The following is a 12,441-nucleotide window of genomic DNA, read 5'->3' on the forward strand; positions in this document are numbered from 1 at the left end:
AACAAGAAAACAAAAACTACAATGGTGGGTAAAAATACCAGTGCACACTTTTGCGGGACTGCGGTAGGCCTACTTACAAACAAAGGGAAATATCACGGGAAATTTTCTACCTGAAAATCTCTGGATTATGTCTACTTCGCACTCAAGCACGCTTCGGATTTAAGCACGCTTATGCTTTCTCCCGATGACCGTGCTTAAAGCCGGCATGGACTGTACAATGTGTTAGGAATCGAGGATGGGCTTTGTGCTTCCTGTGGGATGGAGAGAAAGGAGAAAAATTTTTTGCTTTTGGGGCCGCTATTTGCTTTTATTTGGTTACCGCGACCTCGTTGAAAGCGACTTCGGTCTGTTTGCAACCTCGTTCGAGCTGACGCACATTTACAAAGAGATATAGAGGAAAAAATCGGGGATGAAGGATTGCCTCGTTGGAGCCGACTTCTCGTTGAATGCGACGCCCACTGTAGTCCGTTCTTTGCGCAAGCGGTATTTTTTAAAATACCTGTGTCCCCAGCGTTCTCCTCCACTCTCTGCGACAACAAAGCAACAGAACAGAGAAAACAAGACAGTATATGCCCTTCTAGTGGCAGGCTTCCCTCAATATTTCCCTTTATTCAAGGAAAAAAAATATATATATATCACAAAAATCCAAGACATTACATATAATGATATTGGTACACAAATAAATGGCATCAAAGCAAGATGTGTCTCACAAAGGCGGATGATAAGAAAATGAAAAGCAATGTAATCTGAACCTATTATTTATGTCCCACACTATTCACATACCATACTTTGTTGTTGTTGTTATTATTTTGTTTATGCATTTTCAAGAATGGGACACACTGGTCCCTATCTGTCCACAAAACTATAACTATAACAAAACAGAATTACCGGATTCTTAACATCCTAACAAAAGTGACACTACCAAAGTAAAGACAACAGTGAAAGGGACCTGTATACATCTCAGGTACACTATGCCTTCACCATCAATAATAATCTGTTTATCAATTAGAGAGCCACCATCTGTCTGTGACCAGTTTGTGATAGTTAAAATGCGCATTTCCATAAAATAAACAGTTAGCACCCCCCAGGTCTGTTCAAGGACAGAAACTAATTAAACCATTATAAACAATGGGCCCCAAATGTAACAGTCTCGGTAATAACAAGATTTCAACTGCAGTAGGCTATAACTCCCCCGAATCCAATCTTTTGTAATGTATAGAACAAAGTCCTTTAGTAGCAGGCATTCAGATAGGCATACTGGGCTATAAAAGTGGTCCTACTAACGACAGAATCCTATACCATAACAAACAGCAGGGCTCCCCATTACACACAGACGTGCGTATATTGCGCATCAAACCTGCAGATTACCCCTTGGTAATCTTGGTGGTGCGTGAGTATTACTCTTTAACATTTCGTTTCGGGGGTTTTGCATACGCTTTCAAACTAATCAAACATACGTGGTGTGCGTCAAGCATGATTTCCCCCTTTCTCCATCCCAAAACCGAGTCAATGATTTGACAACATAGCCACACACATACACGGCACGGCAGTCACCTTTTGTGACTTCGTGTCAGAAGCAGTAGACCTATTTATCAGCTGCACGTAATTTCTGGCGACAAAGGCTTGCTTCAGCAGAGAAGCTCCGCCCACATTCTGGTCGTTCGCATTAGCCGGTGTCATGCCTTGAGTTTACCCTGCCGTGAGATTATCCAAACAGACCTGGCTACTCATCCTGATTTGTATCCTGATTTTTTTGCCTCAAATCTCAAGCATCCCGATTTTCTCCGATTTCCATTGCGTGTATCCAGATTTTTTTGGGGACGTCTGTTGCGCTGGATTTTTCTAAAATATACAGGTGACTCTGCCTTCTTCTCTGTCGAGGGAAGCACTCATTAAACTTTTTGTCAGCAGAAACTCGGAGCACTATTTCCTGAAATTATATCTTTGTGTTGGGTAGACACTTGGACTTGGAGTCCTTGACCTGATACTTCAGGATTTGAAGAAATAATGATAACACACACACACACACACACACAGAGCAGAGGGTATAAACATGGATATATTCATGAACACCAGAGAAAAATTTTTAAGTCAGCTTGGCAGTCACCCTGGTGATTTGTCGTTGATCCTAATTTTTTTCGCCCCCTGAGATCCTGATTTTTAGATTTCATAGGGTGGCAGGTCTGCCCCCCATCCTTCTTTAACACTAGTAAACATGAATTGTCCGCCATTCTTTTACAAAAATCGAAAAAGTCTGGACTGATGGGAATGTGAACACTGGGACGGCTCTGAAGAATAATAACTTATTTTCTTCCAGTATTACAGTCGGAATTTACCCCTTTCGGTTTGTCACCTATATTTTATTTTTGATAGGCCCAACCACCACCACCCTACCCCCTCTCCAAATGAACACAACTCTAATTCTAGTCAATTTTACTCATTTATTTCTTGTTGTTACATTAAAACCTTACAGTTAATTAAAAATCGTTAGCATTCAATCATAGTCAAGGTGTGTCTGTGTGAATGTGTGTGTGAGTAATATGTTTACGCTACATGCAAAAATTTTTACTATAAAATTAGGAGATAACTGGCTTTTGACTTCAGACATAAACACAAAAAAACAACAACCCTTAAGTTTCTGAAACAAGGGTTTAAATACCCCTTAAGATAGAAAACCAAATGGGGAAGGAACCTGTTAAGTTGGCCCGACAAGGGGAGCTCTGAAACAGACAAAAAAGCAGAAATAAAATGTAACAAAATATAGCAACATTCAACACGGGTCATTGCACCTTCATAATCCACAGGCAGAATTGTTTTTAAAGTCTCAACATCTCTCCACAACCATTCAAATGTCATCTGCTGCAGTTTTATAACTTTCTGCCCATCCAAAAAAAAAACTTCTTAAAAATAGTTTCATCACTCACATAAATTGAGTAGAATGTGAAAAAAAAATTTGAATTACATTTCCTTGGGAGGGCTAACAATGATGTCAATAAATTCTATAAAGTTTTAGTTACCCATATAATTATTTTACATGCAAATTCACGTTTTTGTGGCTACTGCTATTTGTTGTTGTTGTTGTTATTGTTGTACGTCAACTAAATCATGAGATCCGTTGTCAGTGTAAGCCTTTCTGTAACACTGATAGCATCACCGGATAGACAGCTGCATACTCCTTGCTTTGTCGTTGTCTGACAAGCTTGGCATATGCTTCTAGAGAGCCCCTGGAACACAAACAGACAAATTCAGACAATAAGAAAAAGATACGAGACCATTGAGCCACAACGTGTTGGAATCAGGCGCTCGTCAATTTTAGGGCATGTGCAGTTATTTATTGTTATCATCTTAAAGCTTGTTCATTTGTCATGCTTTCAATGAAGAATTTACCCAAAAGAATTTGAGATATTTGCACTTGAAGGACATGGAATCGCCTGTTTTCAGAGGCAAAATTAGAGAGAAAATGGCTTTCCAAAGCTTGAGAGTCATTGAAAATTATACTTTTACATTTTTTGTGCCTTTGATCAACGTTGATCAACGTTTTTCAGCCAAATCCACATATAAATGTGTCACAATGTGGTGGAATCAGGCACTCGTCAATTTTTGGGCACGTGGAGTTATTGGTATCATCTGAAAGCTTATTCATTTGCCTCGTTTTTAATGACAAAATACCCATCTATCTAGAATAGAAGTCAAGATATTTGCAATTGAAGGAGGTGAGGTCACCTGGTTTCAGTGGTGAAATAAGCGGAAAAATGGCTGCCAAAGTCTGGTAACTCCAATAGCTAACGAGTCCTTGTCAACAGAAAAATGACATATTTTGTGCCTTTAATCAACGTTTTTCAGTAAAATTCACATGGGAATGTGTTTTAATATGGATATAAAAGGGGTTGAGCCAAAAAACTAAAATTCGATAAAAATTGCCAAACTGGCAGAAAAAATGCCTGTTTCTCCGTTTTGGTTATATTGACGAGAACCTGACTTCACCATGATGCCTCACAAATGCGTTTTTAAATTGACATTAAAGATGTTGAGCCAAAAAAAGAAAATTTTTTAAAAGTTGTCCAGCCATAAAAATCAGATATCTTTGATTCCATTATTTTGACAAGCGCCTGATTTCACCAAGATGACTCACATACATGCGAAATCGTGATGGCGCTCGTCGAAATAATGAAATCTAAGAAACCTACATTTTTCTCCCCATTGGGCAATTAAAAAAATATTTTCTTTCTTTGGCTCAACACCTTCAATGTCCATTTAACCTCTTCGTTGCCTTTTATTACTTCTAACGTACCTGGTACGTCATGAAAGTGCGCAACTTTTAACGCTGTGCCAACTATGTACGTTCCAGAAGTTGCCAAAATTTGCCGCTTCTGCTTACATGCACATCACGCTAATAACCGGTCTCTAATTCTTCTGTACTGAGTTTTAGCCACAAGCGCTGCGTAGATTCGTATTCGGGAATAAAAGACGCATATATTGGTACCAAATATGCTAGTATTACTTTACTGCTAAGCTTGTAAGCGATCGATAAACACAGATCTAGGCTTGTGGGCGGCCACGTGCTCTCGTAAAACGTAAACATCGTAAATGACTTTAAAAAGTCAAATAAATTCACTTTTGGAAATAGATTTGCAGGTTATTTGAAATTATGAGTAAAATGGGAGGAAATGGTGGATAAGAAAAGTGAGTAAAATGACAATCGTAGACCCAGTGTCCAAAATATGTCACGAGTGCGCTAGATCTAGACCGTGTGTCCATTAACACTGAGACATTAGACTGCTGTCGTTTGTAACGAGCTCAGCTGAAAATCAGTGATGACAGTAGGAACGCATACCGCGTGGCAACGAAAGGGATAAAAACAGTTTGAATCTACTGAAAATAGTCGATCAACATTTTTTTTACTGCATAATTTGCAGTTTCTAAGGACACTCAAGGTTTGGAAGACACCAAACTTTGGCAGCCCATTTTTTGCTTTTTTTAAAACCCCTTACATAAGTCAAACCTAACCTCTTTCAGATGCCAATTTCTCAACTTCTTTTCAAGACAGAATGGTATTGTTATCATCAAATGCTAAAAAAATTTACAAATTTCAAGGTTTAGTTTAGTTTTAGTAAGGTTTTACAGCGCTCGCAACTGCATAAGGTCATAATATGAGCGCAAAGGGGTGGACGTCAACAGAGTCCAAATGGAGAATCAGGCTTACTCTACTCACCTCTATAGCCTCAACAGCACAAAGTCTGCTTCGACTATCAAGGTACCCCGGAAAAAGCAGTTCACAAAAGAGTGACAAACATACAAAAGAAGTAGAGGGAAATAATGATAGTAAGGACGTTGTTCCGACACAGTATGAGCATGACATTGATAAAACACGGCCCGTTTTCAATTCTACTGAGTATTAGAACATGTTAATATCCCCCTTTGAGAATGGCCTCTCATTTTTCTTGTGACAACAGGGACGCAGGATACCTACTTTGATTGACCATCCCTCGTCTTTCCTTCTTTCCATCACCTAAACCCAGGGTCAAACACCCCACATTCGAAACAACCTATTTGCACAAGGCAATATGTTAAACTTGGACATAAATTACAAGCACTCACTTCCTGATATAACTTTGATTGACCATCCCCTCTTCTTTCCTTCTTTCTATCTCCTAATTTCAGGGTGAATACTCCACATTCAAAACTACCTATTTGTACCAGGTGAAACACAATTTTTGTTTCAGTAAGTGTTTTACGGCAATTGCAACACAATAAGGTCATACAAGTGCCGAAGATCAGAGGTGTTACAAGAGAGTAACAAACACAAAAAAGAAGGAGGGGGGAGATAATGACGAAAGATGTTTGAAAGGAGAGAAGAAGCAAACCACACCAGAGCACCCCCGTCAACCACCCAACGAATCACAATCACTCACTTGATGATTTTCAACCGATCCGCTTCTTCTGGGTGGTCATCAAGCCACTGGGAGTATCTGCTCACTGACCAGTCAGAGACCTGTGATAACAAGGAAACATGTCAAGCTACAACAAACACTGTAACACACATGGGTGGTTGGCGTCTGCTCTCGTATGGTTTGCTTCCTCTTTCTTATCAAACATCTCTCATGCTTATCTCCCCTACTTCTCTTTAGCGTTTCTTACTCTGTTGTAAGACCTCCAATCTTCGGGACTTACATGACATTATTGTTGTTGCAAGTGCTGTAAAACTCTTACTAAAACAATACGCTCAACCCACAAACCCCAACAGTTAAACTGTTATTACCCTAATCTACTAATCACATTTTTTTTAAAAAGCACTTCTCATAGCAAAATAACTTATAACTTTAATTCATTTTTAGAGAAAGTAAGGAACAGTCTTCTTTTACTTTCTTATTTTAAAAAAAATCTGAATAATTAAAATCCTCTTTAAAATGCAAAGTGATCCTGATAAAGCAAGAACCTACAGAGAATCTTTGAACAAAATACAAAAGCACATGATCCATTCACAGATAATTTTGACTATTCAAATGCTCGAAGAATGAAAACTCTACCGCACTCATATTTGTTTCAGTTTGTTCGAGTAAAGAGAAGCACATCAGTACGATAACGGTCATTTCGTGCAGGGAAAAAGTAAGATGTTGCTGTTTTCAAATCCTTTTAGCTGCAAGCATTTCGCTCTTGGCAGCGAAATGCCTCCCTTAAGTAACCACATGTCCTCGCCATCTGGTCAACCCCAGAGTAGAGCAGGTAAAAAGTAAGATAGACAGACGGAAACAAAAGAGGGAAAGTTAAGAAGTAGAATCTACCAATGGCGCTCTCCAACAACTTGCACCGCATTCACAGGGAAAAGGTAACGTTGACATTTAAAGCTCATGACAGCAGAAAGCTCTCAAATAAATAAAAAGTCAGACGCAGTAAAAATAAAGTAATCTGGAGCACAACCAAAAGAAGAAAACAACAAACAAACAAACAAAAATATATATATCTATATAAATATAAAAGAATCATGGAATCACTGCAGGACATATTTACATCACGTTCCAGAATTTACCTGATGAGGCGAGCGGAGTTCCGTGGGAGCACGAGCAAACAGGAAGTGTAACAGGGTGCTGTACGGTAAGATCTCGCCCAGAGCTGGACTTTGAGAAACATGCTCGGGTGTTTGGAACAGCAATGGTCTGCAGAAACCAAACGAGAAGTGATAAGATGTGGGGAAACACTTTGTGTGTGTGTGTGGGGGGGGGGGGGGGGGGGAACTAGAGTACCTATTGGAGGTATCTACTGACTATCAGCTATGTAACAAGAGGAGAAAATCAACCACACATAAAACCGATATTACCTTAAGAACTTCAAATGAATCAAATTCGACTGCTTGATCATTTCACATCTTTAACAAGTAATATCCTTGAATGATAATACCACTTTCAGCTGTCCTCCTCATGATGATCTGTGTACCAATGGCAAACCAAGCGCAATGCATACATCACCACCAAGTGCCATATCTGCAACTGACATCCGTGATTTATCCCTTTGCTTGGATGCTCTTAAAAAAGCTACATTACAATTACCCTGATCTTTCCCCGGGGTTACCCATCTGTTTCGATTCTTCAAGTAGGTTACTCTGGGCCTACCTCTGCCTCGTTTGACTTCAGTTTTGCCAGTGAGAGCTAGATGTTCAAGACCTTTATGTCTACTCAGGTATCCCAAAAACTGCATTTGTCATTTCCTGATTGTTTTTGTCAGTGAGAGCCCTATGTGGGCTTGTTCAAGTACTGCCTCATTTGATTTCTTTTCCTAAATGCATACATATAAAACATTATACAGAGGTACCATCAATGATCAACTAATATCATCACAAAACATGATATGGCGGGGTGCCACACAGAAACTCCTTTTGCCCTCCTGTGTGCTGTTGGGCAACTGAGGAAAACAGGCAAAGGCCTTTCCAAAGGCTACAAAGAATATCCAGCAGAGATGGAAGTCAAATTCATAATAATCTTATTTCTCACCCAATGCATTGCTGTCCCCTATAATGTCCCAAGAATAATAAAGAAAAATGGGGAATTTTACAAAGCAAACTTTCAAACCATTTAACCCTTTGTGCTCTGAGCTCCTGATCCTAATTTTACCCAGATTCTGACCTCCTGAGCTTCTGGGTTCAGGGAGAGAGTGCTTCATCATGAAAAAAAAAAAACACTCAGTAGACCAGCACAGAATGTGATCAAAACATGTGTGAAAGGGTGCAGACATATTGGCATTCCAAAATAGCATGTTGAAAGAAACTAGCGTTCTAGGTGATAAAAAATTGTAGTCTTTTTCTGTCCAATAACTCAGTACTCTTTCGTCACACTTGTGAACCGGTGCTAAGGATTATTGTTACCGAAGTGCACCACCAGTGAACCACAGCTACAGGCTCAAAAAGGTTACTTGATCCTCCTAACAGACTAAGAAGGAAACGATAGTGAGTTTTTATTGCATTCTATACTTTTTAATGAACACATTGCCAGGCTCACTGCGGGACAAATTTTCTCATTAAAATTTTTAATATATAATATACATATATATATAATATATGCCCATTAATTTTTTTAATGTCATGTCTTTACGAATGTAATGTGCACTGAGGATTTTTTAGAAAATGGAAAATCCAGAATAAATGCTCTTAATTATTATTTTTATTAAGACACTACCTGAAAGCTCGGAGCAGTCGGTACGTCTTCCCGAGGTCGGCTGCCCGGCGACAGAATGGTGAAATGGCTAGCTCCATCTGAGCAAAGTCTGCTGCCAGTCGCAGCTTGCCCCCGTCGCCCAACGGCCGGACCAAACTGGCATGCCGCACAAACAGTTCCACACAGCGGCAAGCAATGGGCAGGATGCTGACAACGAGGAAGGGGAGAACAGTTACCTCAAAACCCTTCTAAAGTTATAACACAGCCTTTTATAAATCTTCTTAGTTTTAGTTACAGTGAGAGTTTTACAGCACTTGCAACACAATTAGGTCATATAAGTGCTGAACATTAGAGCTGTCACTAGAGAGCAACATACAAAAAAAAGGAGAGATAAGGAGGATGGATGTTTGATAGGAAAGAAGGAGTAAACTACACCAGAGTACCCGCCAACCACCCACATAAATCTTCAATCATCATCAGAAACTGACTTTTGCATTTAGTGTGGGAATTTCTCACTGCCAAATGAAAGCACAAGTTTTGTACAGCAACATTTAAAAAACTGGTATTTTGTGTACACGGACATACAAATCCAATATGTACACAACAGAAATACCTATCTCAGGCCTATAACAACACCTTCTCCGCTTTCACCTGGCTTGGTGTTCCAGCAGCGAAAAAAACGTTCACCGAAAATAGAGTGAACTATGCGTCATAATCATTCCAACTAGTACAACATCAGGAAATGAAATTATATAGTCCCCTTTATGCACATAAAGAGAAGAAAAACATCCTCTTCCCTTCCCCTTATAAAAACTTACAAAACTAAAACAAATTCACAACCCTTCAACATTTAACACCTCACACCCTCCCTAGAAATAAAAAATCTCCTATTAAGAAAAAAAAAATCCCACCATCCACCCCCCCGCCCCCCCCAAATCTACACACAAGGAACAAATAAAATCCACCATCCTAACAGATGGCTAAAAAAACAGAACCTGTCCATGATGAAATCCTTGCATTTGAACTGTGAGAGGTAGTCTGCCTGACAACGGGAGATGAAGCTCTGCAGTTCCTTCATGTACAGGGAGCACGGAGCCTCTGTCTCAGAACCGCTCGGGGCTGGCCTGTGGGAGACAAGTCGTTTGTTTGTTTGAGTAAAGAGAAACACATTGACACAAAAATAGTCATTTAGTGCTGGGAAAAAGTGAAGCAGACAGACAGAAACAACAGAGGGAAAGTAAAGAAGTAGGAACTACCAGTGGCGCCCTCCAAACACCTGTTAGAGAAAAGTAAAAAGAGAAGGAAAACACTACTTGTTTGTTTTAGTAAGGTTTTACGGCGCTCGCAACTGCATAAGGTCATATGAGCACCAAGGGGTGGATGTCAACAGAGAAGTCCAAACAGGGAATCAGGCTTACTCTGCTAACCTCTCTAGCCTCAACAGCACAGTCTGCTTCGACTATCAAGGCACCCCAGAAATAGCAGTTCACAAGAGAGTAACAAACATAAAAAAAGAAGTAGAGGAAAAACAATGATAGTAAGGATGAGGAAAGAAAAATTCGGCACAGTACGAGAATAACTTATATAACAGCCCATTTACAATTCTACTGTACATAAAAACAAGTTAATGTTCCCCATTTGGAAATGGCCTACAGACAATTCAGTCAGTAGCACTGCCAGGGGAGGGGGGGGGGGAACGGGGGGGACACTACAAATTTTATTTAGGAGTACTGTGTCACAATGACAAGAACATCACTTGATAAACACATTTTTGAAATTACAACTTAGGTCATATTCTGGTAGTAAGTTTTCATAAGAGTTTTACAGGACTTGCAACACTATAAGGTCATATAAACGCTAAAGGTTAGAGGTATTACAAGAGAATAACTAAAAACAAAAAAAAAGAAGAGGGAGAGAAAAATATGACAGACGTTTGATAGGAAAGAAGGAGCAAACCAAACCAGAGCACCCGCCAACCATTCACAATTTAGGAATATTTCCTTACGATGACAAGCACATCCCTTAACACTTCGCCGCCTCATGTCGCCGATTGGCGATGTTTACCACCCAGTCTCTTTGGATTTTCCCCAAAAAGCCTTTGCCTTTGATGGCAAGAGTTTTTACTATATGAGCCTTGTGATGGCAAAGTGTTAACAGAAACGCATTTTGAAATTGCAATCTTATTCTGGGAGCAAGACAACAATAACATAACAACAGAAGTAAAAAAAGGGAAAGATTCAAGCAATCCAATAACAGCCGCAATATCCCTGAAACAAAAAAAAAAGCCACTAAACTCAAAAGAGCACGAGGAAAAGAAGCAGACGACAAAAAGAGCCTCCACCCACTGCCCACCATACAATCAGTATACCACACTCACCCAGAGAAATCTTCCTGATGTACGGTCAGTATAATCGCCTCCAGAGCATCCGATATTGAGGAAAGCAATGGCTGAAGAGCTGCACCCATTAGCTGAACAACGGACTGAAGACAGAAAATTATTGTAAATGTTATACCCCTTCTTTAGTTTATTTATGGGCTGGGCCGTTTACCTCTCCCTGGCCAAGAGTTTGGGACAGTGTACCTAAGAAGATACTCCATAAAATGTATACGGTACCTAAAAGGGAATTCATTTGACATCTTCTTATACCTGCAAGTTGATGAAACAACTGCTTCATCACAGGTGCTGATGTACAAAGTGTGAGAGGCAATACTATAAGCCTACAAGATACCACAGCTGTAGCTTGTCTGTCTGTGTGTCTAATAATCATACTATAATAAAAGGTGGGGCCAAAGTTTTGCCCACAAAGGCTTTATTGTACAAATCGTTTTGGAAAAATACACATTACACTAATGTTAGCCAATTGTCCCGCATGGGGGTATTTTAGAAGCTTGATAAGCGCTGAGTATTTAAATCAGTTTCTGAAATAATTATCACATTGCCGTAGAAACCTGCATTTCTGCCACAATGGGATCGGAAGACTTGTTTTTGATTGACCCATATTTGATTCGCTAGGAAATCCATGTTTTACATGTCGACGACCCGGATGTTTTTAGATCTATCGAAACCTATATGAAAGAGAAAGCGGAAAGTGAACTAGAGAGTGTCTGTTTTTCTTTAGTCCTACAGTTTGATATGTGCTCAACAAATGAGTTGCTGGCCTGTTCTCTTGCCAGTCTTGGAAGATATAGATCTAGATCTAGATCAATACAATTTGCCTATACACAAATTTCCTGTTCTCGATTCTTAACTCGCCACTTGCCACCACTCGACTACTCGCCAAGATGCTTCCAGTTCACCATAAAGTGGGGGGGGGGGGGGGGGACGCAACCAATGGAAAATTGGGAAAACCCACCATCACTGTGGTGAGCCTATGAAACACTATTTCTCCGTTCGTAGAACGGGTATTTATAATAATAATAACAACAACAGTAATAATAAAAATAATAATAAACATCCCTTTCATAGCACCCACTCCCTCTTGGCTCCAGGGGGGGTCAAAATAACACATTACACCCTAAGGGTCTGGACGGGAAGTCCATTGTTAGATCCTAAGCAAGGGGAAGGAACCCACCTCCCGTGAATACAAGCCTTTAAAAAACACATTTTAAAAATACTAAACAAATTCCAAAAATCCTAAAATGTAGTTTCAGAAAAATATAATTTTTTGTAAGCGCAAACTGTTGGAAATGTTCTAGCTTTAGTTCAATCAGGGTGTCCGACCCGTCACTCTCACTCTCAGCCTCGCGGTCGGGCCCTAGATCTAAATTCTAGATTTTCTACGTCTGATCAATCTGA

General features: G+C 39.8%; 1 protein-coding gene across 1 annotated transcript in view; it reads right to left on the reverse strand.

The window, feature by feature from the left end:
* Positions 1-568: 568 nt before the first annotated feature.
* The window catches only part of LOC101858182 (conserved oligomeric Golgi complex subunit 5), a 36,038-nt gene continuing 24,165 nt past the window's right edge, over positions 569-12,441 (reverse strand). The window contains exons 17-22 of the mRNA XM_005098952.2: positions 11,023-11,126; positions 9,641-9,769; positions 8,667-8,852; positions 7,028-7,154; positions 5,913-5,992; positions 569-3,224 (exon numbers count right to left, since the gene is read on the reverse strand). Coding sequence (XP_005099009.1) covers positions 3,119-3,224; positions 5,913-5,992; positions 7,028-7,154; positions 8,667-8,852; positions 9,641-9,769; positions 11,023-11,126 — 732 coding nt within the window. The 3' untranslated portion in view covers positions 569-3,118. The remainder of the gene's footprint in view (positions 3,225-5,912; positions 5,993-7,027; positions 7,155-8,666; positions 8,853-9,640; positions 9,770-11,022; positions 11,127-12,441) is intronic.

The sequence above is a fragment of the Aplysia californica genome, unplaced genomic scaffold (genome assembly GCF_000002075.1).
Source record: "Aplysia californica isolate F4 #8 unplaced genomic scaffold, AplCal3.0 scaffold00197, whole genome shotgun sequence".
In the NCBI taxonomy this organism is placed as follows: domain Eukaryota; kingdom Metazoa; phylum Mollusca; class Gastropoda; order Aplysiida; family Aplysiidae; genus Aplysia; species Aplysia californica.